General features: G+C 39.9%; 1 protein-coding gene across 1 annotated transcript in view; it reads right to left on the minus strand.

The window, feature by feature from the left end:
• Positions 1 to 15,648: 15,648 nt before the first annotated feature.
• trpc5a (transient receptor potential cation channel, subfamily C, member 5a) overlaps positions 15,649 to 27,918 on the minus strand; it is a 260,870-nt gene continuing 248,600 nt past the window's right edge. The window contains exons 17-18 of the mRNA XM_061709480.1: positions 22,337 to 22,426; positions 15,649 to 16,632 (exon numbers count right to left, since the gene is read on the minus strand). Of these exons, the coding sequence (XP_061565464.1) occupies positions 15,649 to 16,632; positions 22,337 to 22,426 (1,074 nt within the window). The remainder of the gene's footprint in view (positions 16,633 to 22,336; positions 22,427 to 27,918) is intronic.

Below are 27,918 nucleotides of genomic sequence, written 5' to 3' on the forward strand. Positions count from 1 at the left end.
AATGGCCCGGGCGTTTATTTATTTGGGAACTTCCTTATTTGGGAAAGGGAGTGGGAAGAAGAAAACTTATTTGATCCCAACCCTGTTTCTCATCAATAACTTGACAGATTTTTAAGGCTTCCTCCTGTTTTAACATTTAAACCAGAACATTGAACAAAAGACCTATATCAAATTATAATAAAATTATTCTACAGTATTTGTATTTCACTTGTTCAATTGTACCTTTGACATGTGCAATGACAATAAAGTTGAATCTAATCTAATCTAATCATAACCACAATGTGTGTAAATTTAGGGAACAATGTATATTGTCACCACGGGTGACAGTTAACTGTTAACTTACATTTATAATACATTTATAATACATACCAGCAATGGTAAGAACAACAATACCACACGGTAATTGGACAATACATACTTTATTATTTAATTTTAACGAGGAACAACAAGTACACATCAACATTTCAAGACCAAAGTTGATTTAACATACAGGACTGTCTCAGAAAATTAGAATATTATGATACAGTCCTTTATTTTCTGTCATGCAAAAATGTCATACATTCTGGATTCATTACAAATCAACTGAAATATTGCAAGCCTTTTATTATTTTAATATTGCTGATCATGGCTTACAGCTTAAGAAAACTCAAATATCCTATCTCAAAAAATTAGAATATTCTGGGAATCTTAATCTTAAACTGTAAACCATAATCAGCAATATTAAAATAATAAAAGGCTTGCAGTATTTCAGTTGATTTGTAATGAATCCAGAATGTATGACATTCTTGTTTTTTTAATTGCATTACAGAAAATAAAGGACTTTATCACAATATTCTAATTTTCTGAGACAGTCCTAGTGTTACAACCCACCCTCTTTATACTTTGACCAGACCATATGTTTATATAGCCATTTAAATCTGTGGATATTTCTGCATTGCTTGTGTTGGATATCCAGACTGTTCCAAGGTCTCACACCACATACAGACACACAAAAACTTTTACGAGTAGTTCGAACTTTAGGTATTTTAAAATCACCATATCCTCTCAAATTATGAGTTCTCTCCCGAATTGTGAAAAAATCTTGTATGTTACTTGGTAGTAATTTGTTGAATGCTTTAAATAAGATTATTGATGTATAATATTTTACAAGATCATGGATTTTTAATAGTTTTGACTGAATGAACAAAATATGAGTGTGTTCCAGAAATCCAACCTTGTGAATGATTCGCACTGCTCGTTTCTGTAATGTGACTAATGGATTAATTGTGCATCGGTAACTGTTTCCCCAAACTTTAACACAATACGTGAAGTATGGGAGTACCAAGGAGCAGTACAAAGTACGGAGTGCATTTTCATCAAGTAATGCTTTCACTTTATTTATAATTGAAAAGCTTTTGGAGATTTTTGTTTTTATGTGACTGATGTGGGCTTTCCATGATAATTTACTGTCTATTATAACTACTAAAAATGTGTTGTCATCTACATCTACAGTTTCTAAACTTAACCAGAAAACTGTTGTCTAAACCCCTAAAAGTGTCTTTAGTTTCTAACCCTAACCATAAATAGTGCTGACCACGTTTAACCCCGAGTGAGAGAGTAAGTGAAACTAAATCAAAACCATTTAGGACTAGGATTAGGAGCAAAGCTTGCTGTAGTTACCGTAGCAACATGGTCATGCAACTAACTACATTATATACTAACTAACTATAACAGTTATTGGTAATGTTTTGCACTTTTCCCCCAGTAGATCCCAATAAGCTGCACTTTAAAACTGGAACATGTAAATATATGATACTAATGTCACCCACATAAATGTCACTTTCCACTAATCTCTGTTGATAAAAATCATAAAAGGGATTTTCAGAATCTCTCATTAATCGCCGTATCATCCCGTCAAGGTGAATGATTACAACTTTGTCGTCTCAAACCACCTCAGTTATGTTTGTTACTGCAAATACTGGATAAACCTCGTTTCAGCTGATCACTGCTCATCGCTTATCTACGCCGCTGCAGCTCCTGCAGGCAAATAAGATAAAATAGATGATGCTTTTGGTAAAAAAGTAAATAAAGTGAAAGTGAAGACATGACGGCTGCCCTGTTTGAGTGTGAGTCAGACACAGTTTCAGCCGGATCATCCTGGCATCGTCAGGCTCTACCGAGGCCGGCCCACATCATGACACCGCCACCACAGGCTGGGATGTTGTCGTTCATCTCTGTCGTTCCCAGTTTCAGTGACGCGACGGACAGTTCGTAACCCCGTTTGAGGAGTTTCAGCCGTCTCCTCCGTTATTCTGTTTAGTCGACCCAGACCCAAACTCTTGGACGCTTCATTAAAACAGATCAGCACCTTTTCCTCATGTTTCTTCAAACCTGGGTGTTGAACAGAGGTGGGTAGTAACGAGTTACATTTACTCCGTGACATTTACTTGAGTAAGTTTTGGGAAATGTTGTACTTTTAGGAGTAGTTTTGAATCACTATATTTTTTACTTTTACTTGAGTAGATTTGTGAAGAAGAAACTGTTCCTCTTACTCCACTATATTAGGCTGCATTGAGCTCATTACTTTTCTTTTATCCCTTTTATTCGCGTACTCGTCAATCTCATGACATCACTGGGTGATTCTTTGGGAAAAATGTTTGTTTTTGCATGTTTTGTCACATTTACACAGACTCAGACACACACAGAGTTTCTATGAGTTCATGAGCTTGTTCTAGTTCTGGTTAAAAAAGAAAAGTACAAAGGCTTGAAATTTTGTTCTACTTGTGCTTAATTTATTTTTTTATTCTGTTATTTTATTTATTTTATTATTTATTAAAGTACTTGAATTTACTTTAAGATTATTTTAATTTAAGCTATTTTTTATTAATTTTAATTTATTTTATTGATTTAATTTGCCTAAAGATGATTATTTTGTACTTTCGTCTGTTTCAATGGTTGTGTTAAAAAAAAAATCATTGTTACTCAACAGTTACTCAGTACTTGAGTAGTTTTTTCACCAAGTACTTTTTTACTTTTACTCAAGTAATTATTTGGATGACTACTTTTTACTTCTACTTGAGTCATATTATTCTGAAGTAACAGTACTTTTACTTGAGTACAGTTTTTTGCTCCTCTACCCAGCTCTGGTGTTGAAGGACTGATCATCATGATCATCATGTTACGGTGAAATAGCTGGTTAAAGCTGAAACCTATTGATCCGTGCAGCACTTTTACAAGTCAAGAACTTTTCTCACCTGTTTGCTTTGATGAATCCAGGATTTGACTTGATGTCACAAACTTTAGTCTTGAAAGTGTAATTGTTAAGTTAGGTGGGTTTTCTTTTTTTCTCTCTCTCTCTTTAAGATTCAAGATGCAATCTTTATTGTCACATCATATTACTAAGTAACATGGGTAAAAATCTTGGTTGTGCAGGCTCATTATTGCAGTTAAAAAAGATAGAGAGACAAAAGACAAAGTGCATGAATAATCTACATGATACTGTAGGTGGAATAAAAAAATAGAAAAATAATAAATAGTCTTGGGCCTATGTGTATAATATAAAAATCTCTATTAACAAGAGACACGTTCAGTTCAGTTCAGTCTGTCACCCACACTACGTCTTGTTCAGCAGTCTATTTGCTGACAGACAAAAACTGTCTTTTTAGCACCATATTCATATTTTTTTAGTTTGAATCAAAAAAGAATACGATTATCTGTGTTTGACGACAGCTATTTTGTGTTATTTTATAACTTTGTTGTAGTTTTGTTTTTCGTTTTTTTTTGTTTATTTATTTTTTTAAATTAAGTTTATTGGAAAGTGTTTTTTTCTTAAATTGCGTAATTTGTCATTTGTTTTTTTATTATTACATTAATTGAAATTTGATTTCTTAGGAAAAAGGGACAGATAAAATAAGCTTAGTCTTCTTTCTGTCCCCTTTCATTCAAGGAAAGAGATTTGTTGTAATTATATTGAACTGTATTGTTTTTCTTTTAATGAATGAAATAAAGAATAATAAAAAAAAGGTGTAAAATCCTAATGAATTAAACGTGTTTACACAGCAAACGCCCCTGGACCTCCTCCCGGCCTTTAGGGGTCCGACACCACGTCCTCGCTCCTCTGACGGCTAAAAGGATTAAAGGTGACCTCAGATTGGTTATATTTGACCGTCCATCCCATAATAATTTTATTTATTTGTAGAGTCATGCATATTAAAATTCATAGATATTGTATATTTAAAAACATTAGAAATTTTGTTTCGAGTTAAGAATAATAGCCTTCCTGCTTGTTTTCAGCATTTCTTTAAATTAAGAGAAACAAATTATAATTTAAGAAGGCTGTGGGTCTCTGAAAGATGTCGTGTGAGGACTAATGTTAAATATAGATGTGTTTCATTTTTGGGAGTCAAATTATGGAATCAACTTAGTGATGAGGTGAAACTGTGTAAATCTCTGTTGAATTTTAAAAAAATATTGAAAAGTAAAATAATTAAGGATTACAATGCTAAATGATTGGAGTATAATTTGGTTAAGCAGAACAATTTAAATTTCTCTTTTTGTTTCTTTTCATATTGCAGATAATCTGGGTTTTCTGTTGGAAAGTACAGGGTAGGCAAATATAAGCTTTGGCTTCAGCCTATTCCTTTTTCGGTTACAGAGTTTATTATTATTTTTTTGTGTGAAACTGATGAGTGTAAACTTGTATGAAAGTGTTTTGTCATTTACACACACACAGTTTGAATTGCAAATAATGTAATGTAACCGAAATAAACAATTCATTCATTCATTCATTCATTCATTCATTCATTCATTCATTCATTCATTCATTCATTCATTCATTCATTCATTCATAATAATAATAAACGCGTGAAGACACAACACAACAAACATGATCAGAGGAACTTTTGCTAAGGATGCCTTTATTAAAGAGTCAACAACGTGCGTCAGCCGTCTGGTCCTAGAAAAATAACACATCATACATACATTCACCCATGTGGAAATCCAAAGAAAAGAGAGAAATCAAGGACAGTTTTTATTCTTAAAGCTAAAAATCCCTTTAGAAAGTGAGCGGGGAACCTGAATGATGCCATAAACCCAACTGTGTGTGTGTGTGTGTTGGTGTGTGTGCGAGTGCAGACGTGTGATGAACAGAAGCGTCAAAGTGTTTCCGCCCTTTTGTTGCAGGAAAATGTCATTTTCATGATGCACATCTCATACCTGGCTGGAACCGCAGAGCCGAACCGAGCTGAAGCTCAGAGCTTCTGCCGAAGATGGAGCAGCTGATGGAAAAGGAGTCGGAATCACACGAGGTGCGAGTTCTGCAGGGTCGGCGTGGGTTTTTAACGATGCCGGTTGAGGCCGATGGCAACACCAGCGTAAACCTTAGTGAGCACATTCCCTCAGAGCTGAAGGCTTTAAACAGGGTGTCTACACGTTTGATTACAGGTTGAGGTAAATTTAAGACTTTTTTATACCAGTTTCAAACTAAGACCAAAAAGAGAAGTCACTGAGAAATCCAGCGCTGAGGTCAAGGTTGCCAGATCTGACAGGTTCCAGCCCAGACGTGATGTAAACCCCACCGAAATAATGAAAAACAGGCACGAATCATATATTTTCTATATTAAAACCGTCAATTATTAAATGCCTAATAAATTTCAAGCTTCACAACACCACTAAATAGCCCAAAAAGTTCAGGCTCCAAACAAAAACTACTATTAAATATAGTAAATTAAAGCCAATCAAATATCAGTGAGTTTATTGTGTACGTTTCTACTTTTCTCTGCCAAAATGGAAACTTTTTTCTTAATAATTTCTCCTAAATATTTAGTAAAAAACAGGAAAAGCAGCCCAGATTTGATCAACCTGCCCAGTCCTATATTTTTTAGCCCAATTGGGCTGAAACCTGCCCAACCTGGCAACACAGATTTAGAACCTCCGCAGGAGATTCTCCTCAAAACGATGAAATAAACTTTTTAATGATGACTGGATACATTCCAGATAAATTGAGACTCTTGGATTGATATTTAAGACAAATTAAGACATTTAAAGGCCTTATTTTAGCAAAAAATGTAATTTAAGACTTGTTAAGGACCCCTAGCCGCCCTGTTAAAGAAGGAATAAGTCAATTCCAAAGCCACAAAAGAACTAAGCAGCTTTTTCAAGGTCCCACATCTACGTTTGTTTGTGGTCTCTTCTTCTGTCATCATCATCTTTGGTCTTTTAGTCTCCACGACATCCTCTGAAACTCAGACCTAACCTTTTCTGCATCCATCCAGCGATAGACGAGAGTCCAAAGCTACTCTGGTTGCTAGGAGACCATCAGAGCCAGATGATTATTCCTGGAAACAACCAAATATTCATTCAAGTTTAATTCCAACAGACATTGAACACGGAGATACTCATCGGTTCAGGCGAGTAAACTCGCTCGGTTGGTGACGGGACTGGATCGAACTTTATATCTTTGTAAGTGCCCTGAGATAACGTCTGTTGTGTTGTGGAGGCAGCAGGTTGCACCCTGAAGCCTGATTTATAATGCAGAGTCTCTGCATTGACGTGATGCGAAGGCGACCACGAGGGCTGTCATTGGTCCACTGAGCTGCATCGTTTCTGGCACTTCTCTTCAGAGAGACCTCGTCCTCGAACGACTTCTGTCGTTTACGATAAAACAGCCGAAGCGTCTGCTGCTCAGCTACGACTCAAATATCACCGTCTCTCACTGAAAAGTGAAACTGGGAGTTAAAACACTCAACCAGTGAGTGAGTGTGTTTACATGGGAAGTTTAATTCCTCTTTAATTCAGAATTAAAATTAAATCTGATTTAAAATGAGTAAAAATTACCACGTAAACACCTAATTCCCAATGAAAATGGCCATTCCGAATTAAACTTAATTCCGAAATAAGTGGCTGGTTTATTCCGATTTTAAATCTGAATAGAATAATTCCGCGCCTCATTCAGAAAAATAAATTAAATAAAAAAATGTAATTTTAAAAACAAATAAAAATAAATGAAATAAAACAAATACAATAAAGTGAAAACATAGTTAAAATTAAATTAAAAAAAGGAAATAGAAAAATAAAAATAAAAAAAATAAAACAAGATATTAAAAAAAATCTATACACTCATTCCACTTTAAATTAATTCTGGTCTTTCTTTCTGCTCGTTCCCTCGCCCGTCTGTCTCCATGACGCTTATATTCCGCGCTGGGCTTGTTTTCCAAACAAAGTTTCAAGATGGCAGCACGCAGTAAACGCTGGTCAAGAGCAGAGACCATTTACGGTATTTAATAAATAGCCTGGAGGAGCTGGAAATAATTAAAAGAACAGATGGCAGGAAACATAAAAATTGTGAGCTTTTCAAAGTTGTAGCGGCTAAGTTTGTTTTTCTTCCGGTAGACGTAACTTCCGGTCCGCCCCCTATCCAATCAGAACCTTCCCAACCCCCAGACCTGTAGAGGAATTGGATAAAGCCGATCAAACGTGTTTTCCATGTAAACCTCAATTCAGAATGACTATTTCCACGTAAACTCGAAGGAAAATAGTTTAGTTCTGAATTATTTAATTCGGAATAATTAATTCCGAATTTAAAAACATCATGTAACTGTGGTCAGTTTCACGTGAGTTCATGAAGGACCCACCTCCCCCGCCCCCTCGGGCGTTTTGATGACGGCGTTGAGGCGACGCGGTTCCTTACTGAAGTTGATGGAGACAAAAATCCTAAATCTGACCACGAATCGGCCTCAAGCGAAGAAAACAGCTGCTCAGGCGTCGGCGGGAGCTGGACGACTTCAGGAAGAATCCGCAGCTGAAACCTGTTCACTGGCCTGACTATCGGAGCGTTTGTTGTCGGGATTTGTATCCTTGCCTCCAAAGCTGCCCCCGGACCTCGGAGGAGAGTTATGACACGCTTGTCAGGGGAAATATACAAGAAAAAGGCTTTTTTTCAGCTCATTTCAATCATATCACATGTGATCGAAACTTACTTATTCAGACAGACATTAGAATTATAACGCCTGTCTTTTATGTTCTGCTTCAAACTCTTCAAACTGCTGTTTTCTGTTGTTTTAAATTGTGTTTTCTATGTTTGATTGTTGTACGGCGACCTTGAGTGTCAAGAAAGGCGCCTTATGAATAAAATGTATTATTATTATTATTATCAAGCGGCTCCGGTCCTCATCGTAGCTGAGTTTCTGTCGTCAGCGCTGCAGGGGGCCAGAAGACTAGCGTGATGGAAACAGGTGCTGCGTTTACCCCCCAACATTACAGAGATCACACGCCGTCATTAAAGCTGACTGGAGGCTGCAGCCGCTTCATCTACAGTCAAACCTGCAGCCGCTTGGTGTTTGTGTGTGTGTGTGTGTGTGTGTGGGTGAATAATGCATGAGCTGAACTCGGTGAGCATGTTTCCTCCTCGCTGCTATTTCTATGGATATACATGTAAGCCTGCTCCCCGTGTGCGTCCACACCGATGGAGGAGGATGTGTGATGCTCCGGGGTCAGCGCTGCGTCTGGAATTCCATACTTCCAGCTTAATGAGTTTGCAAAAAACAGTGTGTGAGATTTTTTTAGTGCGTCCGAAACATTAGTATGTACACAATAGTATAATATTAGTATAATAATAGCTATCCATACTCATTCCGGATAAATGTATTAGTGTGGATTGATGGACAATAGCTAAGCAGAAACTTCCCACAATGCAATGCAGCGGTGTTAGGTTGCTAAGTGATACGTATATGTCATCAGTATAATATTAAGTAGAATAATATTGTTATATAATATTAATATTATAATATTCATATATAATAATATTATATAATGTCATCTTGTTTGGGCCAGAATAAACGGGAAAGAGCAGAGCGGTTTCTGCTACTGCTGCTGTGACTGGAGTTGTTGCCATGGTAACAACTCCCAATGGCAGGAAGTGACGTGTGCGCTCTTAATAGTACGTCCGAATTAATGCACACTACTGATATTTACTCAAAAGTGTGCCGAATTTAAGTACTGTATACTTTTTAGTATATACTGTTTAGTACGGCATTTCGTACGCACCCGTTGATCTTTGTTTATTAATTTTTTGTGTTGTATTTATTTATTTTTTTGTTATTATTTTGTCCTTTCTTTCTTTTCTTATTTTATTTAAATTTTTATATTTTCTATGGCATATGATATGATATTGTGAGGAAGGGACAGGACTAAATAAGCGTTCTGCTTCCTCCTGTTCCCTCTCCAACACATTATTTTGCTGTTGTTCTTTATTTCCGGATGAGACTGTTACATTTTTATTAAAATATATTTTGACGCTTTTAATTTGATGGTGATTTGTTGTTGTTCGAAATAAAGCCAACAATAAACAACTAAACAAAAACACGTAAAGCGGTCAAGACTGCTGCTGGAGAAGCAGACGTGCACGTAGCGGTCGGAGGCGGATCGATGCCCATTAATCAGCAGCTCAACAGGGTTTAATCACGGATCCTGGACGGATCAATAACCCCGTGGATGCAGGTTCGACCCGCCGAGGGAGTTACAGGCGTGATTGACGGCCCGGGACCCGGCCGGACGGGAACAACCTCCCCAACACCTCGCCCGGCTGCCAGGAAGGACGACGAGGGGACGGCGGGGGAAATGTGGTCTGGTTGCTATGGCAACCGAGAGGATTTTCTTACTAAACCACCCCCCCCCCCACCATTCCTTTAGTCTTTCAGATTTACACGCAGCCCCACAACCGATGCACACATGAGAATCTTGTTTTTACACATAGGGTGGCCACCTTTCAGAAATAGAAATAAGGGACGTCCTGATTTCAGCAGCGCAGGAGCCAAAAAAAAAGCCCCAAAACCTCTAAACTGAATAAAAATGTGTTTATTTTATATGAAAAAACTAAATGCTTTGATTTAAAGTTTAAAGTGCTTTAATAGCATTGAACTTGCATGACTGTACAGACAGACAACCATATAGCAACTGAAATATCCTCCTATGCTACTATATGTCCACATCAGCCAAGATGTAATATAGCCTACAGGTGAAGAATATGGTGTAAAAGTTAATTTATTTCAATAATTCAACTAGAATATGGTGTAAAAGTTAATTTATTTCAATAATTCAACTAGAATATGGTGTAAAAGTTAATTTATTCCAATAATTCAACTAGAATATGGTGTAAAAGTTAATTTATTTCAATAATTCAACTAGAATATGGTGTAAAAGTTAATTTATTTCAATAATTCAACTAGAATATGGTGTAAAAGTTAATTTATTTCAATAATTCAACTAGAATATGGTGTAAAAGTTAATTTATTTCAATAATTCAACTAGAATATGGTGTAAAGGTTAATTTATTTCAATAATTCAACTAGAATATGGCGTAAAAGTTAACTTATTTCAATAATTCAACTACATAATGGTGTAAAAGTTAATTTATTTAAATAATTCAACTAGAATATGGTGTAAAAGTTAACTTATTTCAATAATTCAACTACATAATGGTGTAAAAGTTAATTTATTTAAATAATTCAACTATAATATGGTGTAAAGGTTAATTTATTTCAATAATTCAACTAGAATATGGTGTAAAAGTTAATTTATTTCAATAATTCAACTAGAATATGGTGTAAAAGTTAATTTATTTCAATAATTCAACTAGAATATGGTGTAAAGGTTAATTTATTTCAATAATTCAACTAGAATATGGTGTAAAAGTTAATGAAAATACGGTACAAATCGTGTCCCGTATTAGTTCAATACGGGACGCAACATTTTTTTCTCAAATAAAGGACAATTCTGTATTTTACGGGACGGGTGGCAACCCTATTTACACAACGTGTCGGATGTTTCTGATGCCGAGCCGCCCGGCAACAAGGTGAAAGGGTTGCTGGGAAACGACGAGACCCGGGGATGGAGATGAGATGATGTCACCCCGCAGCAGAGGGGAGTGACTCTGGAGACGTGAAACAAAGGGCAGAACATTTGACCAGAAGCTTCTCATCACACCCGCTGAGCATTTATGTGTGTGTGCATGTAAGTGTGTGTGTGTGTGTGTGTGTGTGTTGTAGGTAGCGGTGGTTTTCTGATCAAACATGCATAATTTCCCTCCTCCGTCGCCGACAGAACCAGAGTAAAACTCGACAGCCTCTGCTCATGCCAACCTTTTGAAGTCGCCGCTTTGAGCAACTTTGAAAGAAGAAAAGAAAACATGATGAAATTCAAGTGAAATTTCCCTTTAAACCAGAATTCCAGGACGGATACAGAGGCAGACTCCTCCCATCCGAGTCCATGCGCTCCTCGTCCGGCCTCAGATATCCGTCTCCTTCCTCTCACACCAGTTTCTTCTTTAATTATTCTCCACTTCAACTCATTCGTCCTTGGTTTCCTTCAAGAAATAGTCCTCGTTCACTTCCATGCACTTATCCTTTCTCCTCACAACAAACATCAGCACATTTCTCCGTTCCCAGGGTTAAAGTGTACGTATTAAGGAAGAGCTGAACGAGAAGCCAGAGTAATGTGGGCAACTCAAACAGAAGTAAAGACAGTCTTTAGAAACTAGGATAGTCCTCATTATCGTCATTAGAAGTCTCTTATTATATGTAATGTTATTATTATTACTAGTAGAACTGTTAAAGAAGGTTCCTTGGCCCTTGTTGGTGCAGACGGAGAGAGCAGGCATTCAGCAGCGTATCCACGTTCCCTTTCACCCCCGTGGGCTGAATCCATCACTCCAGAGGTAACGGACGGGACAATCCACTTGTTATTATGTTGGACCTTGAAGGGCAGGGGTCGTTCTTTTTAGAAAAACGGGCCGATCCATTCAAGTTCCAGTGATCTCGAGAAGATTGGGATCCACTTTTATCCCGTTACAGATCCAGAGTCTGGTTAAAGGGTATTACGGCATCGGGAGGTGAAACCAAACTGGGAAAGTCACCTTGGCTCTGAACAACCTCATCGTCATGGGAACTCCTTGAGTCCTGTGAAGGAAGTGGCAGACGTTTATGAGAACAGTTTGGTACGCTGAGTCAGGCAGAGGGGCAGAAATAGTTCAGTTTTGAGACGTTTCCCTGACCGGCCTCCTGCAGACGCCGGCAGCACAAACCATAGACATATATAAAGGCTAGATGACTCGTCCGCGCTGCTGCGACGTCGTCACACGGCGGCCATCTTGCCACAGGAGAGCTCGCTCACTTTAACATTGTGTTTAATGGTGCCTGTACTGCAAAACAACCATAACTTGCTCAATTCTCAACAGATTTTCAAACAGTATGGTTTGTTATGAACGTCAGAGATGTATGCATACTTGTGAGTAACTATAAACATTGAAAAACGTAGTTTTATATGAAAATAACCAAAACAGATAGCTATGACATGGTATTTATATTAAATCAATATTTCCATAGTATTCTTAGTAACATTTATATTTACATTATAACATACATACATATACATATTATTACCATATAACATGTATATATATATACACAGATGTTATAATGTCATGATATAAATACATCATAATGAAATAATATATAAACATGTTATAATGTCATATAAATACATGTTATAATGTAATAATATATATATATATATATATATATATATATATATATATTATATGGTAATAATATATATGTATATATGTTATAATGTAAATATGAATATTACTAAGAATACTATAGAAATATTGATTTAATAGAAATACCATGTCATAGCTATCTGTTTCTGGTTATTTTCATATAAAAGTACGTTTTTCAATGTTTATAATTATTCACAAGTATGCAGTGTCATAACTACATCTCTGACGTTCATAACAAACCAAACTGTTTGAAAATCTGTTGAGAATTGAGCAAGTTAAGGTTGTTTTGCAGTACAGGCACCATTAAACACAATGTTAAAGTGAGCGAGCTCTCCTGTGGCAAGATGGCCGCCGTGTGACGACGTCGCAGCAGCGCGGACGAGTCATCTAGCCTTTATATATGTCTATGGCACAAACGCATTCAGGACCAACTGTGACAATGAACCCACAACGAGCTCTTCTGACAGCTCGTCACCATCCGAGGTCTCGCTGAGGCGTCACGAAGCTCACATTCGTGGTGAAAAGACAAAAGCTGTACTTATGTAAAACTCATGAAGAGTGACTTTGATTTGACCCGGCTTTGTCTGCTAATGGTGCTTTTACACTAGTGCCTACTCAGCCCGACTCGACTTGCCCTCGTTTCTTTTCAATACCCAGATCAGAAGTAGGAGGTTGGAGTGAAGCTGCTGTGACGTATTTGATTGTGTATCTAAACGAAGAAGACAACAACACTAAAGATGTAGAACCTGGAGGAGATGATATACAGGACTGTCTCAGAAAATTAGAATATTGTGATTTTCTGTAATGCAATTACAAAAACAAAAATGTCATACATTCTGGATTCATTACAAATCAACTGAAATATTGCAAGCCTTTTATTATTTTAATATTGCTGATCATGGCTTACAGCTTAAGAAAACTCAAAATATCCTATCTCCAAAAATTTGAATATTCTGGCAATCTTAATCTTAAACTGTAAGCCATAATCAGCAATATTAAAATAATAAAAGGCTTGCAATATTTCAGTTGATTTGTAATGAATCCAGAATGTAGGACATTTTTGTTTTTTTAATTGCATTACAGAAAATAAAGAACTTTATCACAATATTCTAATTTTCTGAGACAGTCCTGTATGTGTTGCTGGGTCTGTGACTTGTGTTTGATACCAAGTTAAAAAATGAGAGTGAGAGAAGCTTCAAGTGGCGACGCTTTTTAATTTTTTTAGTTTGTCTCGGTGCTGCTGAAAAGTCAGCTGGAGCCGCGAGCAGCTATGAAGTGAAAGCTCCTGGTGGATCTGGTCGTTCCTTATCTCCCGTCTAGATCCCTTTTTAATTCTCTCCTCAGCACCAGGTTTATGAACATCTGCACCTCAGAGTTGGATCACCAAACAGACTTTTGCTGACATTGCTGGTGGAATAAAATGAACAAGAAGCCGTCAGAGTCGCTCTTTCACTGATTTCCACCTCCTGACTCAGACGTCTGACTCCAACCCCCCCGACCAATCGGTGGCCTGTAGTGTGACGATGTCAGATACAGCCGACTCAGCCGCTTAAAACCTCGGCAGAGTAGTTGCAGAAAAGTATCTACTCAGCACGTTATACCCCTAGTGGAAAAGAACCAAACCGAATCAGGCTGAGTAGGTTCTAGTGGAAAAGCGCCATTAGTCACCAAGCATCCGCCCCTTTTCGACACCCGTTTCCTCCTGTTCAGGATTTCTCTCTCTCGAGCCTCATCCTGCTGACAGTTTTAGTCAGCAGTTATTGGGCTAGTTGCACTGTCAGCAGCTCGGCTGAGGTTTACAGTTTAACACGGTTTTAAACCCCTACTGGACGTGAGAAAGTAACTCAACGTCTTAAACCCGTGGTTAACGCCGGGGTTTAACCCACAGCTCTAATCATTGATCACTATTGGTGAATAAGTTAGATCATGGGTCGGCAACCCGCAGGCTCTTTAGCGCCGCCCTAGTGGTTCCATGGAGCTTTTTCAAAAATGTTTGATCCTTTTTTCTTTTTTTTTTTCTCTTTTTTCTTTTCTTCTTTCTTTTTTTTTCTTCTTTTTTTCCTTTTTTACTTCCTTTTTCCTTTCCTTTTTAATCTCGACATTTAAACTTTTTTCTCGACATTTCGATTTTTTTCTCAAAACTTCGACTTTTTTCTCGAGATTGTACTCAAACATTAATCTCAATATTTCAACTTTTTTCTCAACATTTCAACTTTTTTCTCGAAATTTTGACTTTTTTCTCAACATTTCGACTTTTTTCTCGAAATTTTGACTTTTTTCTCAACATTTCAACTTTTTTTCTCAACATTTTAACTTTTTTCTCGAAATTTTGACTTTTTTCTCGACATTTTGCCTTCATTCTAAGGCTGATACAAGACTTTTCATTTTTTGCGGCTCCAGACATATTTGTTTTTTGTGTTTTTGGTCCAATATGGCTCTTTCAACATTTTGGGTTGCCGACCCCTGAGTTAGCTTTTCAAAGTTGTAGCGGCTAAGTTTGTTTTTCTTCCAGTAGACGTAACTTCCGGTCCCACCCCTATCCAATCAGAACCTTCCCAACCCCCAGACCTGTAGAGGAATTGGATAAAGCCGATCAAACGTGTTTTCCATGTAAACCTCAATTCAGAATTACTATTTCCATGTAAACTCGAAGGATAATAGTTTAATTCGGAATTATTAATTCCGAATTAAAAAACATCATGTAACCGTGGCCACTGTGTAACAATCCAGTATGAAAGTATCCGTAGGGATCACTGGGAACACTTTACATTCTTCTTAATCGCATCCCAATGAAACTTGAACAACGGGAACAACAACAGCAGCCCGCTAAGCCACTGGAACAAGCCCTTGTGTTTGTAAATAACAAGCATAGACAACGATTCGTCCGATATCCCTGAAGATTCCACACAACCAGGGTGTCCAACCGTCTCCATGAACGTCTGCCACTTTGAACGACCACCGACGACCCTCACAAGCTGCTACCTCCTGGGAAACATCTGGAACTCGTCCTGGACGAGTCTCAAGAGGTTCAGCTGCCTCCACCTCCATCTCCTTTACCTCCGTCTCCTCCGTCTCGTCCCTGCATGCATTCAGCTCTCCAGCAAACCAGCTCCCTCCTATAGTTGTGTGGTGACGGAGTCCTCTATGACCTCGTCGCAGGGTCCCACCCACCCGCCCATCATCATGATCCCTCCTCCTCCGTCCACAGGGCCCTCCCCGGCCCCCTCCACGCCTCCGCCCTGGAAAACGTCCTCGCTGGAGTCCAGCAGGCGCGAGCTGGACTCGGACATGTTGGAAGCACAGTGCAGGGACTGGCAGGGGCACGGCGGCGGGAGCGGCAGCGGCAGCGCCAGCAGCGAGTCCCGCCCGTTCGTCCGCCGCTGCGAGAACGACGAGCCGCCGCCGCCGCCGCCCGACCGGCCCACCTCGTTCAGGTGGGGGTCGCTCCTCGTCACGTCGCTCAGTCCGAAGTCGGGGTGGCCGTGGCTCCCCAGGGGGCGGAGCAACCCGTCGGAGATGGTGTAGGAGGGCGGGGCCTGCAGGGGGGGCGGCGCGGGCGGGGCCTTGAGCTTGGAGCGAGAGAACAGGTAGGAGAAGCGTTTGAAGGAGTCCGTCTTGGCCGCCGGGCCGGAGAGGCGCTGCAGGCAGCTCCTGGTGCGAGCGAGGGAGGAGGAGAAGGACGAGGAGATGGACGGCGACGGCGAGGGGAGGGCAGCGGAGGAGGATGGAGGGATGACAGTCTTCAGCCCGTTGCTCTTTGGTTTCCCCTCCTCTTCCTCCTCCTCCCTGCCCTCCTCCAGCTCCGCCTCCTCCCTCTTGTCCGCCCGGGTCATCCCTGAAATGGAGCGCACCAGCGCCGACACGCCGAGCGCCGGCCTCCTGTCGTCCTCCACCGGGTCGGTGAAGGTGACGCTCTTGGACCTGCGGACCCCGGCTCCCCCCCCGCCGCCGTCTCCGGACTCGCTGTCGTCCTCCGACGCGGTGCCGCCGTCGTCTCTGGCCGTCTCGCTGGAGGAGGAGTAGTTCCTCCGGGGGGGGCGGCGGTTTCCCAGGAGGTCCATCACCTCGTAGCGGAAACTGGAGATGTCCTGCTTCAGCTCCTGTGGAGAGACACGACCTGCCGTCAGTAACACGTCTTACACTCCACAATATGGAGTTTCTTTATCCTTTAAAATCATAAATGAATGAATGAATGAATGTTTATTTCGGCACATTTTTGTAACCGAAAGGGTGTAGGTAGAAGCAAGGCTTATACAGGACTGTCTCAGAAAATTAGAATATTGTGATAAAGTTCTTTATTTTCTGTAATGCAAAAATGTCATACATTCTGGATTCATTACAAATCAACTGAAATATTGCAAGCCTTTTATGATTTTAATATTGCTGATCATGGTTTACAGTTTAAGAAAACTCAAATATCCTATCTAAAAAAAATTAAATATTCTGGGAATCTTCATCTTAAACTGTAAACCATAATCAGCAATATTAAAATAATAAAAGGCTTGCAATATTTCAGTTGATTTGTAATGAATCCAGAATGTATGACATTTTTGTTTTTTTAATTGCATTACAGAAAATAAAGGACTTTATCACAATATTCTAATTTTCGGAGACAGTCCTGTATATATACCCACCCCTTTTACTGGTACCTTACATTGGTTACAGCAAATACAAAAGAGCAAAGCTCAAGACTTTGAAATTAATTATCAGTAAACTCAAATATCCCATCATAGAAAAAATAAATAGCACATAGCTCAAAACCCAAAATAAACTTACATTTCCCATCATAGCAAAAATAAAAAGTATTGCATTGAGCCAAAATATAACTTAATTTTCCATGCCATAACGAGAAATTACGTGATTTTTATAAAGTCTTTTAAGGCTGAATAGTGTACAACACGAGTTGATATTGACAGGACAGTTCCAGATGTTCACCCCTTTCACAGATACACAGTGATTTTTTACATTGGTTCGGGTCTTCGGTTTTTCAAATAATAAAGTTCCTCTCATGTTGTATCTGGTGTCCTATGGAGCCAAATCAAGGCCAAAAGTTTTGCTAATTTGAAAATAAAATTTGAACCTGAAAATAGTTTTTTACAGTTTCAATTTTTTTTTTCAGTATCAGATACTTTCTCAGTTTCAGATCTTTTTTTCAGTTTCAGAACTTTTTATTTCAGTTTCAAATCTTTTTTTCAGTTTCAGATATTTTTTTTTCAGTTTCACTTCTTTTTTTTCCAGTTTCACATTTTTTTTTTCAGTTTCAGACAGGCCCTGATCTGGCGTAGGGGGCGTGGCATCAACGGAGAGGGGCGTGGCATCATGAGTGACAGCAGAACAGAGAAGGCGGGGGACGTTCCTCCGTCATGTTGCTTTCAGGAAACGTAGGTTGCAGAAGTTATCAGTAGAAGTATGATTCACCACTGTATATACACCGTATTCACGTGATTGGCAGTGGAAAAAACTGATATTAGTGACACATTTCTGTTTAAAAAGCTGTTTTAGACCGTACTTGGCACCAATCGCAGTATAAAAGCAATAAACTATGCCAGACTGTACAGTTCAACAGCCACACTTTAAAGTTTGACATTTCCCACTTCCACATACCACCAAGTACGGTCTAAAACAGCTATTTAAACAAAAGTCTGAAACTGAAAAAAAAATTTGAAACTGAAAAAAAAAGATGTGAAACTGAAAAAAAGATTTGAAACTGAAATAAAAAGTTCTGAAACTGAAAAAAAATATCTGATACTGAAAAAAAAAAAATTGAAACTGTAAAAAATTTGGCTCCATAGTGTCCCTCATTTTAAACAGATTGTGGACATGTGAAGGTAGAAGTTTGTTTCTGCCCTTGTACATGGTTTGTATTGTAATATAATCAACTAAGTCCTTAAATTTCATAATTTTTAAGCAGATGAATAGTGGGTTGGTCGACTCACGGAAAGGTTTTTTACTGATGATTCTTATGGCTTTCTTTTGTTATAAAAATATTGGATTGGTATTTGTTTTATAAGTGTTTCCCCAGAACTCAATGCAGTATGACATATATGGAGCTATCAATGAGTAATATACAGTGATTAATGCATTTTGAGAGAGGAAATCTTTAGCTTTGTATAGAATTGCAATGGATTTTGACATTTTAGATTTAACATGATTTATGTGCAATTTCCAGCTTAGTTTATCATCCAAAATGACTCCAAGGAATACTATTTCAATTTCAGTATTATTTATTGTAATAAACCAGGAACAAACCTACAAAGCAGTAAACATGAATGATGGTGTAGGAACCATGAAGTAAAGCAGAGAGGGAGAGAAGAGGGTGAGGAGGCTAAGCGGCAGACGAGGCTGATGGAGAGAAGGGGAGGGTCAACCATCAGTTTGTAGAGGGTGAAGAGGAGAACGCAAAACAACAGGAAAAAGAGAGGATAAGTGGTGAAAATGAGAGTAGGATAGAGCTAGAGGCAAACTTCTCTCTTCCATACAGCAAATCAAACAAATAAATTCCTACTGTAAAACCAGGAAACTGCATAAACGAAAAGAATTCATGGATAAATTAGTTCTGCGCCGCTGTATTTCTAGATATTTTCTATATTTCTGTAATTCAGAGGTCAGTGGGTCATGTGATCTTTTTTTTTTAAACTTATTTTTTTTTAATGAAAATTCCATCAACAATTACAGTGTCAGGTTTTACATAAGCAATTATTCTCATATCGATGTCCTTATTGTCCAGCTGTGATGGTGGTGTCCTCTTGCTTTGCTCTATAATCTTTCCATTTTTCCTGAAACTGTGTCTCTTGTAATCGTAGTTTAAATGTAATTTTTTCCATTACAAATATTTCCTCCGCAGTGCTCAGCCACGGCCCCGGGGTCGCTGGTTCTGCTTCATACCATAACCTTGTTATTGCTTTTCTACCTGCCGATAGCAGAACTTTAACAAGATATTCATCCTCTTTTTGTATTATATCTTGTGTCAAATTTCCCAAATAAAGTATCTTACAAGATTTGGGAATCTCGTAGCCTATTATTTTTCTTAAACCCCGCCAGATTTTATCCCAATATACTATTATCTTCTGGCAAGACCTGAAAATATGCATATGGGCCACATCCATGTGTCCACATAGTCTCCAGCTGCTGGTTACATACAGTTTGCTTCCTAATGTTTGGAGTTATAAAAGATCTGACTATATTTTTCCAATTGAATTCTTTCCAGATCCTGGATCTAGTGGCCGTGGACTGCGTTTTACAAATATTAAACCATTCCTCCTCAGTTATGCGTTTATCTCAATTCTTTTTCCCATTTTTCTTTGGTATAAAGAGAGGAAGACTTCCTGCATGACAGCAAACCTTTGTACAGGGTTGTGATTACTTAACATGTTGTTCCTTCATAAGCTTTCAAAAACGGGTCACGTGACCCAACGCTTGGTCCATTCAGTCTATGGGTTTAACGTGCAGCTGAAATTAGTTGGTCCAAACTCACCTGCAGTTTCCATAACGACCACTAGAGGGCTCCTTTTCTGCGGGTTTACGTTTACGTTTTAACCAGACCTGCAGTCCAGGACTCGGATTTGAGTCTTAGACCCCGTCCACACGTAGCCGGGTATTTTTAAAAACGAATATTTCCCCCCTCCGTTTATAAAAAAATTTGCATCCACACATAACCGAAGATCTGCGTTTTCAACCACATTCATAAGCATTCTAACCTGTAGATCATCTGCGGCTCCCGTGGAAGCTGCACCTCCGCGGCGGCTCCGCGGCCCCTACACCGTACGGTGCGCGTCGCCGCGTACCCTACGGCGTAGCCTCTGTGTCGGTGTAACGCAGTAAGCGGTGGTCAAGACCAGAGACCATTTATTTAATAAATAGCTTGGAGAACAGATGCTGGATCATCTGTAGTAAACAAAAGGCGCACGTCAGAGCAGATTTGTTGTTGTTTTGGCGCATAATGTGACGTTGGAAAACGCAAAGCTCCGGTTGTGTGTGTCTACACGCATCTACATAAACGGAGTTTTCAAAAATCTTCACTTTGCCCGGAGTTTTTTTAAACCTTCGTTTATTTGCGTTTTCGTGTGGATGACAGGTCAAAACGGAGGAAAATATCTCCGGTTTAGCAGATACCCGCAGATATCCGGCTACGTGTGGACGGGGTCTCAGTGTGGCTCGGCTGACTGGGCCTTGAACCCGAGCATTAAAGGTATTATCCATGATGTTGGAGAGCTAGGCAGATTTGAAAGTGGCACCTCCTCTAAGCCCCGCCCCCTCCTCCCCCTCCCATCAGCGATCCGTCCAAAGCCACGCCCCCACAAACTTTGGGGAACGCGCATTTGCAGGAGTCGAGTTTGCCAGGACATTTTGGACAGAACATTTTCAATAAAACTACCCCATGTCTCATTCACCTGTAAGCGAGGCCGGTTTTAGGGGGGGGGGGCTGTGCCCACCCAAACGTGCATCCTGCCCACCGGCGTCTCCATCCCGGCGAGAGCGGAGAGTAGAGAGCGGAGAGCGCACCGGCGAGGGGGGTTACACTGGGACACTTTGAGCCGTGGAGGACCCGTGGGAAGTGGACATGGGGGGCTGGAAGCAGTGTTTGCAACTCCTCAGTAAGGAAAGTAGCTATTGGCTGACCCAAAAGTCGCTAGAAGTCGCTAAATTACGTCATCGCCTAATTTGCATAATTGGCAATTTGCATATAACTGTAATGGACGCTGTAGGAGAGAGGAATAACGTCTTGGGAGAGACAAAAGTGAGTAAAAAACACCCTAAATATGTTTAGAACTACAAATGTACAAAAATAATTTCAACATTAACAACATTAATGAGTCTCTCCGTATTCTACGCCGTCACTGACGTGCACCTCCCAAAAAATATAATGTAGTAAAAAGATTCATATCTTTTGGTATATGCTAAAATCTAACTTTGAAAAGTTTTTAACTCTGCTGATCTGTGCTAACTTTGGCCTTGAAAGACGCTGTGTAGCGACATGAAAGCTGGCTGTGTATCTCTCTCTCCTGTCTCTGTGTTTGTGTCTTCCCCATCTGCATCTCCCTTGCAGAAGAAAAACATTAACAGTTTTATATAATCATTGTTGTTTTTTTAAGCTTTGGTGACCGTAAAAAATCTCTGCAACTCTGCTCAATGCAAAGGAAAGTTCTATGCTGTAAAAACCTGCCTGTCTTGGGCTCAGATTGGAAGGGAGAAGCTCCGCTCTCGTTGTGCAAAATTATCTCCCCTTTTTCTGGGTTTAGAGGGCGTCATTTATCAGAAGAGGTGTCTAGAGATAGCCCTTGTTTGAGCAATTTACGCCAACATTTGTAATAACAAGTGTCACTCGGGGAATCCTCCCCTTGTGTGCTCAATGTTTGTAATTTTGTAATGTCCTAGAACTCTAATTCTTTATTTGGGGACCTTTAGCAGATATGAGATTAAAATGCAATCAATTAGATTACTTAATTATAAATCCTGTAATTAATTAGATGCATTTTTTTTAATCGCCTGACAGCACTAATATTTACTCAAACAAGGCCGTTATGAACACAAAACTGTAATTAAATACAGACACATGCAGATGCACCAAAACATTCAATCAAATGCAAAATACAAATAGTTTACAAAACTGTACATTAACAAGAGGAAGAACTGCTGATCCCCAGATTCTGTCACCTTGGTGCAACGGACTCTCAATTATCTGAGTCTGAGACCTGGAGAGACCCGAGACAAAACCAGGACCACAAAAAAGTGGTCTATAGACCGAGACCGGTTTGGAGAACTACAAGTCCACCAGAGCATCAGCAGCTCACCCGGGTCACCCACCTTAAAGTTCTCCTCCGTCAGGCCCTCGTTGGTCTTAGCGCTGCGTATCATGGCCGCCACGTACCGCTTCACCAGGCTGCGGATCACTTCCTGCGGAGGACAGTTTCACAGATCAGGATCCTTCTTCACACCTTTCATTATTTTATCTTTTTTGTTTTATTGTCGCTGGATGAACCTAAGTTTTGCTAACAACGTCTAAAGGTCTTAATTAATTAAGACTCCCTGTTTATATGTGTTGAGGTCATGACTGTACAATTAAGTCCCTTAATCCTACAGTACGTCCTTTATGTAAAAATGTATAAACCTCAAGAAAACAACAATATAGGACTTTTTAACAGTTAATAAGAAAATATAATGAAAGGAAAATCCAGAGGAAGATCAAGTAGCTCCAACCGGCCTTCATGGGATTGAATCACCCGGCCTTTTTGTAGGTCTAAAGCCTTCAGCTGAGTGTTAAACATAGACTTTATTCTCGAAATATTACGACTTTATTCTCATAATATTACAACTTTATTCTTGCAACATTATGACTTTATTCTCGTAATTTCCCACTTTTTTTTGTCTTAGTTTGACCCTAATACTCCGTCGTAGTATTGCCTTCTCATTTGTGTCAATTTTTTTTTACACAATGTATCTATTTTTTCATATATTGTATAATAATGATGATAATGACTATTATTAATATTGTTGCTCTTGTTGTTATTACTGTGTTATATGCAGTATTTACTGTATTTTCTGCACTATAAGGCGCACCGCATTATAAGATGCACTATATATATGGTAAAATACCGTACTATAGTGGCTGGGGTTGAGTTACGTATCTACCTGATGGAGCTGCGCTACAGGAAATGCTACAAAATCCTACAGCAAATGTAAAAAAAAAAACAAGAAGAAAAGTACCATATGCCAAACTTTATTAACAAAATAAAAACCAGCTGCTCCGTCTCGTCAAAGTCGCCATTATGCGAGTCAGCGTCGCTGCTGTTGTCTTGAACGTCTGTGACGATTCCTGACGTTTTTAGCGTCATTACTTTGGCGACACCAACTACATTACCCACAATCCCCCTGACTACAGTAACAGAAATTACTGTAATGATCATATATAAGAAGCACTGCCGGTTTTTGAGAAAATTAAAGGCATTTAGGTGAGCCTTATAGTGCGGAAAATACGGTACTTGTGCTCTTCGGGTGTGGTTTGTGTGTGGGAGCCTTATGTATGTTGTATGTGACTGTTTTGTTCTGTGTTGTATGTTTTATGTTGGACCCCCTCGGAAACGAGATGATTCCTCTCAAGGGGCTAATCCGTTAATACATTTAATCTGGGTCCCATCCACCGCATTCCTGACACTCTTCCGTTAAAAACATTTGCCGTTCCACATCCATCAGCTGCGACTCCAGGAGGAGTAAAAGTCTCCTCAAGTCTGTTAATGTGACCTCCATCCAAAATTAAAGTCAACCCGAAAACACGGTAATCTCAAATCGAAACCATTCAGAGACGGTGGTATGTTGCACGTTTGAAGCCGGTGAATATGATGCACACTGAGGATATACAGTATAACCAGGAAAGGTTGTAGCCCGGCCTGATTTTATAAAGGTCCTATTAAGCAATGAGTATGGAGCCAAATCAAGGCCAAAAGTTTTGCTAGTTTGAAAATAAAATTTGAACCTGAAAATTCAAATTTTGATCATGAATTTATTTTTTTTCAGTTTAAATTTATTTTTTTTCAGTATTAGTCCTTTTTTTAGTTTCAGATCTTTTCATTTCAGTTTCAGATCTTTCAGTCATGTTGCCTTCAGGAAACGTAGGTTGCAGAAGTTATCAGTAGAAGTTTGATTCAACACTGTATATACACCATATTCACGTGGTTGGCAGTGGAAAAAACTGATATTAGTGACACATTTCTGTTTAAAAAAATAAAATGAAATCCCGCCAGGACAAGCCCTGGCCCTGGTAAGAAATGTTAGCTACTTTTTCAATAGATGTCCTGGCGGAGCGGACGCCATCGCAAACGATACTGCGATGCGTTCATGGTAGTATGTGGAAGTGGGAAATGTCAAACTTTAAAGTGTGGCTGTTGAACTGTACAGTCTGGCATAGTTTATTGCTTTTATACTGCAATTGTTGCCAAGTACGGTCTAAAACAGCTTTTTAAACAGAAATGTGTCACTAATATCCGTTTTTTCCACTGCCAATCACGTGAATATGGTGTATATACAGTGTTGAATCATACTTCTACTGATAACTTCTGCAACCTACGTTTCCTGAAGGCAACATGACTGAGGAACGTCCCCCGCCTTCTCTGTTCTGCTGTCACTCATGATGCCACGCCCCTCTAAGTTGAGGCCACGCCCCCTACGCCAGATCAGGGCCAAAAGTCTGAAACTGAAAAATAAATCTGAAACTGAAAAAAAAGATGTGAAACTGAAAAAAAAGATGTGAAACTGAAAAAAAAGATGTGAAACTGAAAAAAAGATCTAAAAATGAAAAAAAGATCTGAAACTGAAATAGAAAGATCTGAAACTGAAAAAAAAGATGTGAAACTGAAAAAAAAGATGTGAAACTGAAAAAAAGATGTGAAACTGAAAAAAAGATCTAAAAATGAAAAAAAGATCTGAAACTGAAATAGAAAGATCTGAAACTGAAAAAAAAGATGTGAAACTGAAAAAAAAAAAAATAAAAAAAATAAGTTCATGATCAAAACTTGAATTTTCAGGTTCAAATTTTATTTTCAAATTAGCAAAACTTTTGGCCTTGATTTGGCTCCATAAATGAGCCGCTGATGTGGGACCAACTCATTCATGAACAGACCGAGGACTCATTTCAGAGGCATTTGGGCTTCAGTGGTTCTGCTGCACCGACACACATCATCCTCCCACGGCCCGACTCACTCAGCACATCGGCCAGAACAAACCGCTCTCTCAGATTCCCACAGCAATCCTCAGACACATGGACGGACATCAGAGCAGCGGCCACCGCTGCCAAAGCGCTAAAGTACTGGCATGGCGGCGTCTGCAGTCACTGCCAGTTCTTAGAGACCAACACAGAGGCGCTCCGGCGATTTGTCGAACAAATCTCCAGCGAAAGCAGCAAAACGACGGATGCAGACGCCAGAAACAACACAGTCGAGGGCTTGAGGAGGATCCTCTGCCTCATGCTGGATTCACACTGAAAGCATCAAAAATCACCTGACGCCTGCATCGCGCTGCTTGGTGGATTCACACTAGGGATGGGCGGTATGGACTAAGAAATGTATCACGATAATTTCTGGCATTTATCCCGATAACGATAAAAATGACGATAAAAAAATACCAATTCAACTCCATCTTTGTAACTATAAATCTATTCTTCTTCTTCTTTCAGCCTCCTTTCTTTCTTTCTTTCTTTCTTTCTTTCTTTCTTTCTTTCTTTCTTTCTTTCTTTCTTTCTTTCTTTCTTTCTTTCTTTCTTTCTTTCTTTCTTTCTTTCTTTCTTTCTTTCTTTCTGCCTCATTTTTTTCTTTCTTTCTTTCTGGCTCATATCCTTCCTTCCTTCCTTCCTTCCTTCCTTCCTTCCTTCCTTCCTTCCTTCCTTCCTTCCTTCCTTCCTTCCTTCCTTCCTTCCTTCCTTCCTTCCTTCCTTCCTTCCTTTTTCCCTTCCTTTCTTCCTTCTTTCCTTCTGCTCTCTCCTTCCTTCCTTCCTTCCTTCCTTCCTTCCTTCCTTCCTTCCTTCCTTTTCCCCTTCCTTTCTTCCTTCTTTCCTTCTGCTCTCTCCTTCCTTCCTTCCTTCCTTCCTTCCTTCCTTCCTTCCTTCCTTCCTTCCTTCCTTCCTTCCTTCCTTCCTTCCTTTTTCCCTTCCTTTCTTCCTTCTTTCCTTCTGCTCTCTCCTTCCTTCCTTCCTTCCTTCCTTCCTTCCTTCCTTCCTTCCTTCCTTCCTTCCTTCCTTTTTCCCTTCCTTTCTTCCTTCTTTCCTTCTGCTCTCTCCTTCCTTCCTTCCTTCCTTCCTTCCTTCCTTCCTTCCTTCCTTCCTTCCTTTTTCCCTTCCTTCCTTCCTTCCTTCCTTCCTTCCTTCCTTCCTTCCTTCCTTTTTCCCTTCCTTTCTTCCTTCTTTCCTTCTGCTCTCTCCTTCCTTCCTTCCTTCCTTCCTTCCTTCCTTCCTTCCTTCCTTCCTTCCTTCCTTTCTTCCTTCTTTCCTTCTGCTCTCTCCTTCCTTCCTTCCTTCCTTCCTTCCTTCCTTCCTTTTTCCCTTCCTTTCTTCCTTCTTTCCTTCTGCTCTCTCCTTCCTTCCTTCCTTCCTTCCTTCCTTCCTTCCTTCCTTCCTTCCTTCCTTCCTTCCTTCCTTCCTTCCTTCCTTCCTTCCTTCCTTTTTCCCTTCCTTTCTTCCTTCTTTCCTTCTGCTCTCTCCTTCCTTCCTTCCTTCCTTCCTTCCTTCCTTCCTTCCTTCCTTCCTTCCTTCCTTCCTTCCTTCCTTCCTTCCTTCCTTCCTTCCTTCCTTTTTCCCTTCCTTTCTTCCTTCTTTCCTTCTGCTCTCTCCTTCCTTCCTTCCTTCCTTCCTTCCTTCCTTCCTTCCTTCCTTCCTTCCTTCCTTCCTTCCTTCCTTCCTTCCTTCCTTCCTTTTTCCCTTCCTTTCTTCCTTCTTTCCTTCTGCTCTCTCCTTCCTTCCTTCCTTCCTTCCTTCCTTCCTTCCTTCCTTCCTTCCTTCCTTTCTTCCTTCTTTCCTTCTGCTCTCTCCTTCCTTCCTTCCTTCCTTCCTTCCTTCCTTCCTTCCTTTTTCCCTTCCTTTCTTCCTTCTTTCCTTCTGCTCTCTCCTTCCTTCCTTCCTTCCTTCCTTCCTTCCTTCCTTCCTTCCTTCCTTCCTTCCTTCCTTCCTTCCTTTTTCCCTTCCTTTCTTCCTTCTTTCCTTCTGCTCTCTCCTTCCTTCCTTCCTTCCTTCCTTCCTTCCTTCCTTCCTTCCTTCCTTCCTTCCTTCCTTCCTTCCTTCCTTCCTTCCTTCCTTCTTTTCTCCCTTCCTTCTTTTCTCCCTTCCTTCCTTCCTTCCTTCCTTCCTTCCTTCCTTCCTTCCTTCCTTCCTTCCTTCTTTTCTCCCTTCCTTCTTTTCTCCCTTCCTTCCTTCCTTCCTTCCTTCCTTCCTTCCTTCCTTCCTTCCTTCCTTCCTTCCTTCCTTCCTTCCTTCCTTCCTTCCTTCCTTCCTTCCTTCCTTCCTTCCTTTTCCCCTTCCTTTCTTCCTTCTTTCCTTCTGCTCTCTCCTTCCTTCCTTCCTTCCTTCCTTCCTTCCTTCCTTCCTTCCTTCCTTCCTTCCTTCCTTCCTTCCTTCCTTCCTTCCTTCCTTCCTTCCTTCCTTCCTTTTTCCCTTCCTTTCTTCCTTCTTTCCTTCTGCTCTCTCCTTCCTTCCTTCCTTCCTTCCTTCCTTCCTTCCTTCCTTCCTTCCTTCCTTCCTTCCTTCCTTCCTTCCTTCCTTCCTTCCTTCCTTCCTTCCTTCCTTCCTTCCTTCCTTCCTTCCTTCCTTCCTTCCTTCCCTTTTCCCTTCCTTTCTTCCTTCTTTCCTTCTGCTCTCTCCTTCCTTCCTTCCTTCCTTCCTTCCTTCCTTCCTTCCTTCCTTCCTTCCT

This window comes from Cololabis saira, chromosome 20 (genome assembly GCF_033807715.1).
Source record: "Cololabis saira isolate AMF1-May2022 chromosome 20, fColSai1.1, whole genome shotgun sequence".
In the NCBI taxonomy this organism is placed as follows: Eukaryota; Metazoa; Chordata; class Actinopteri; order Beloniformes; family Belonidae; genus Cololabis; species Cololabis saira.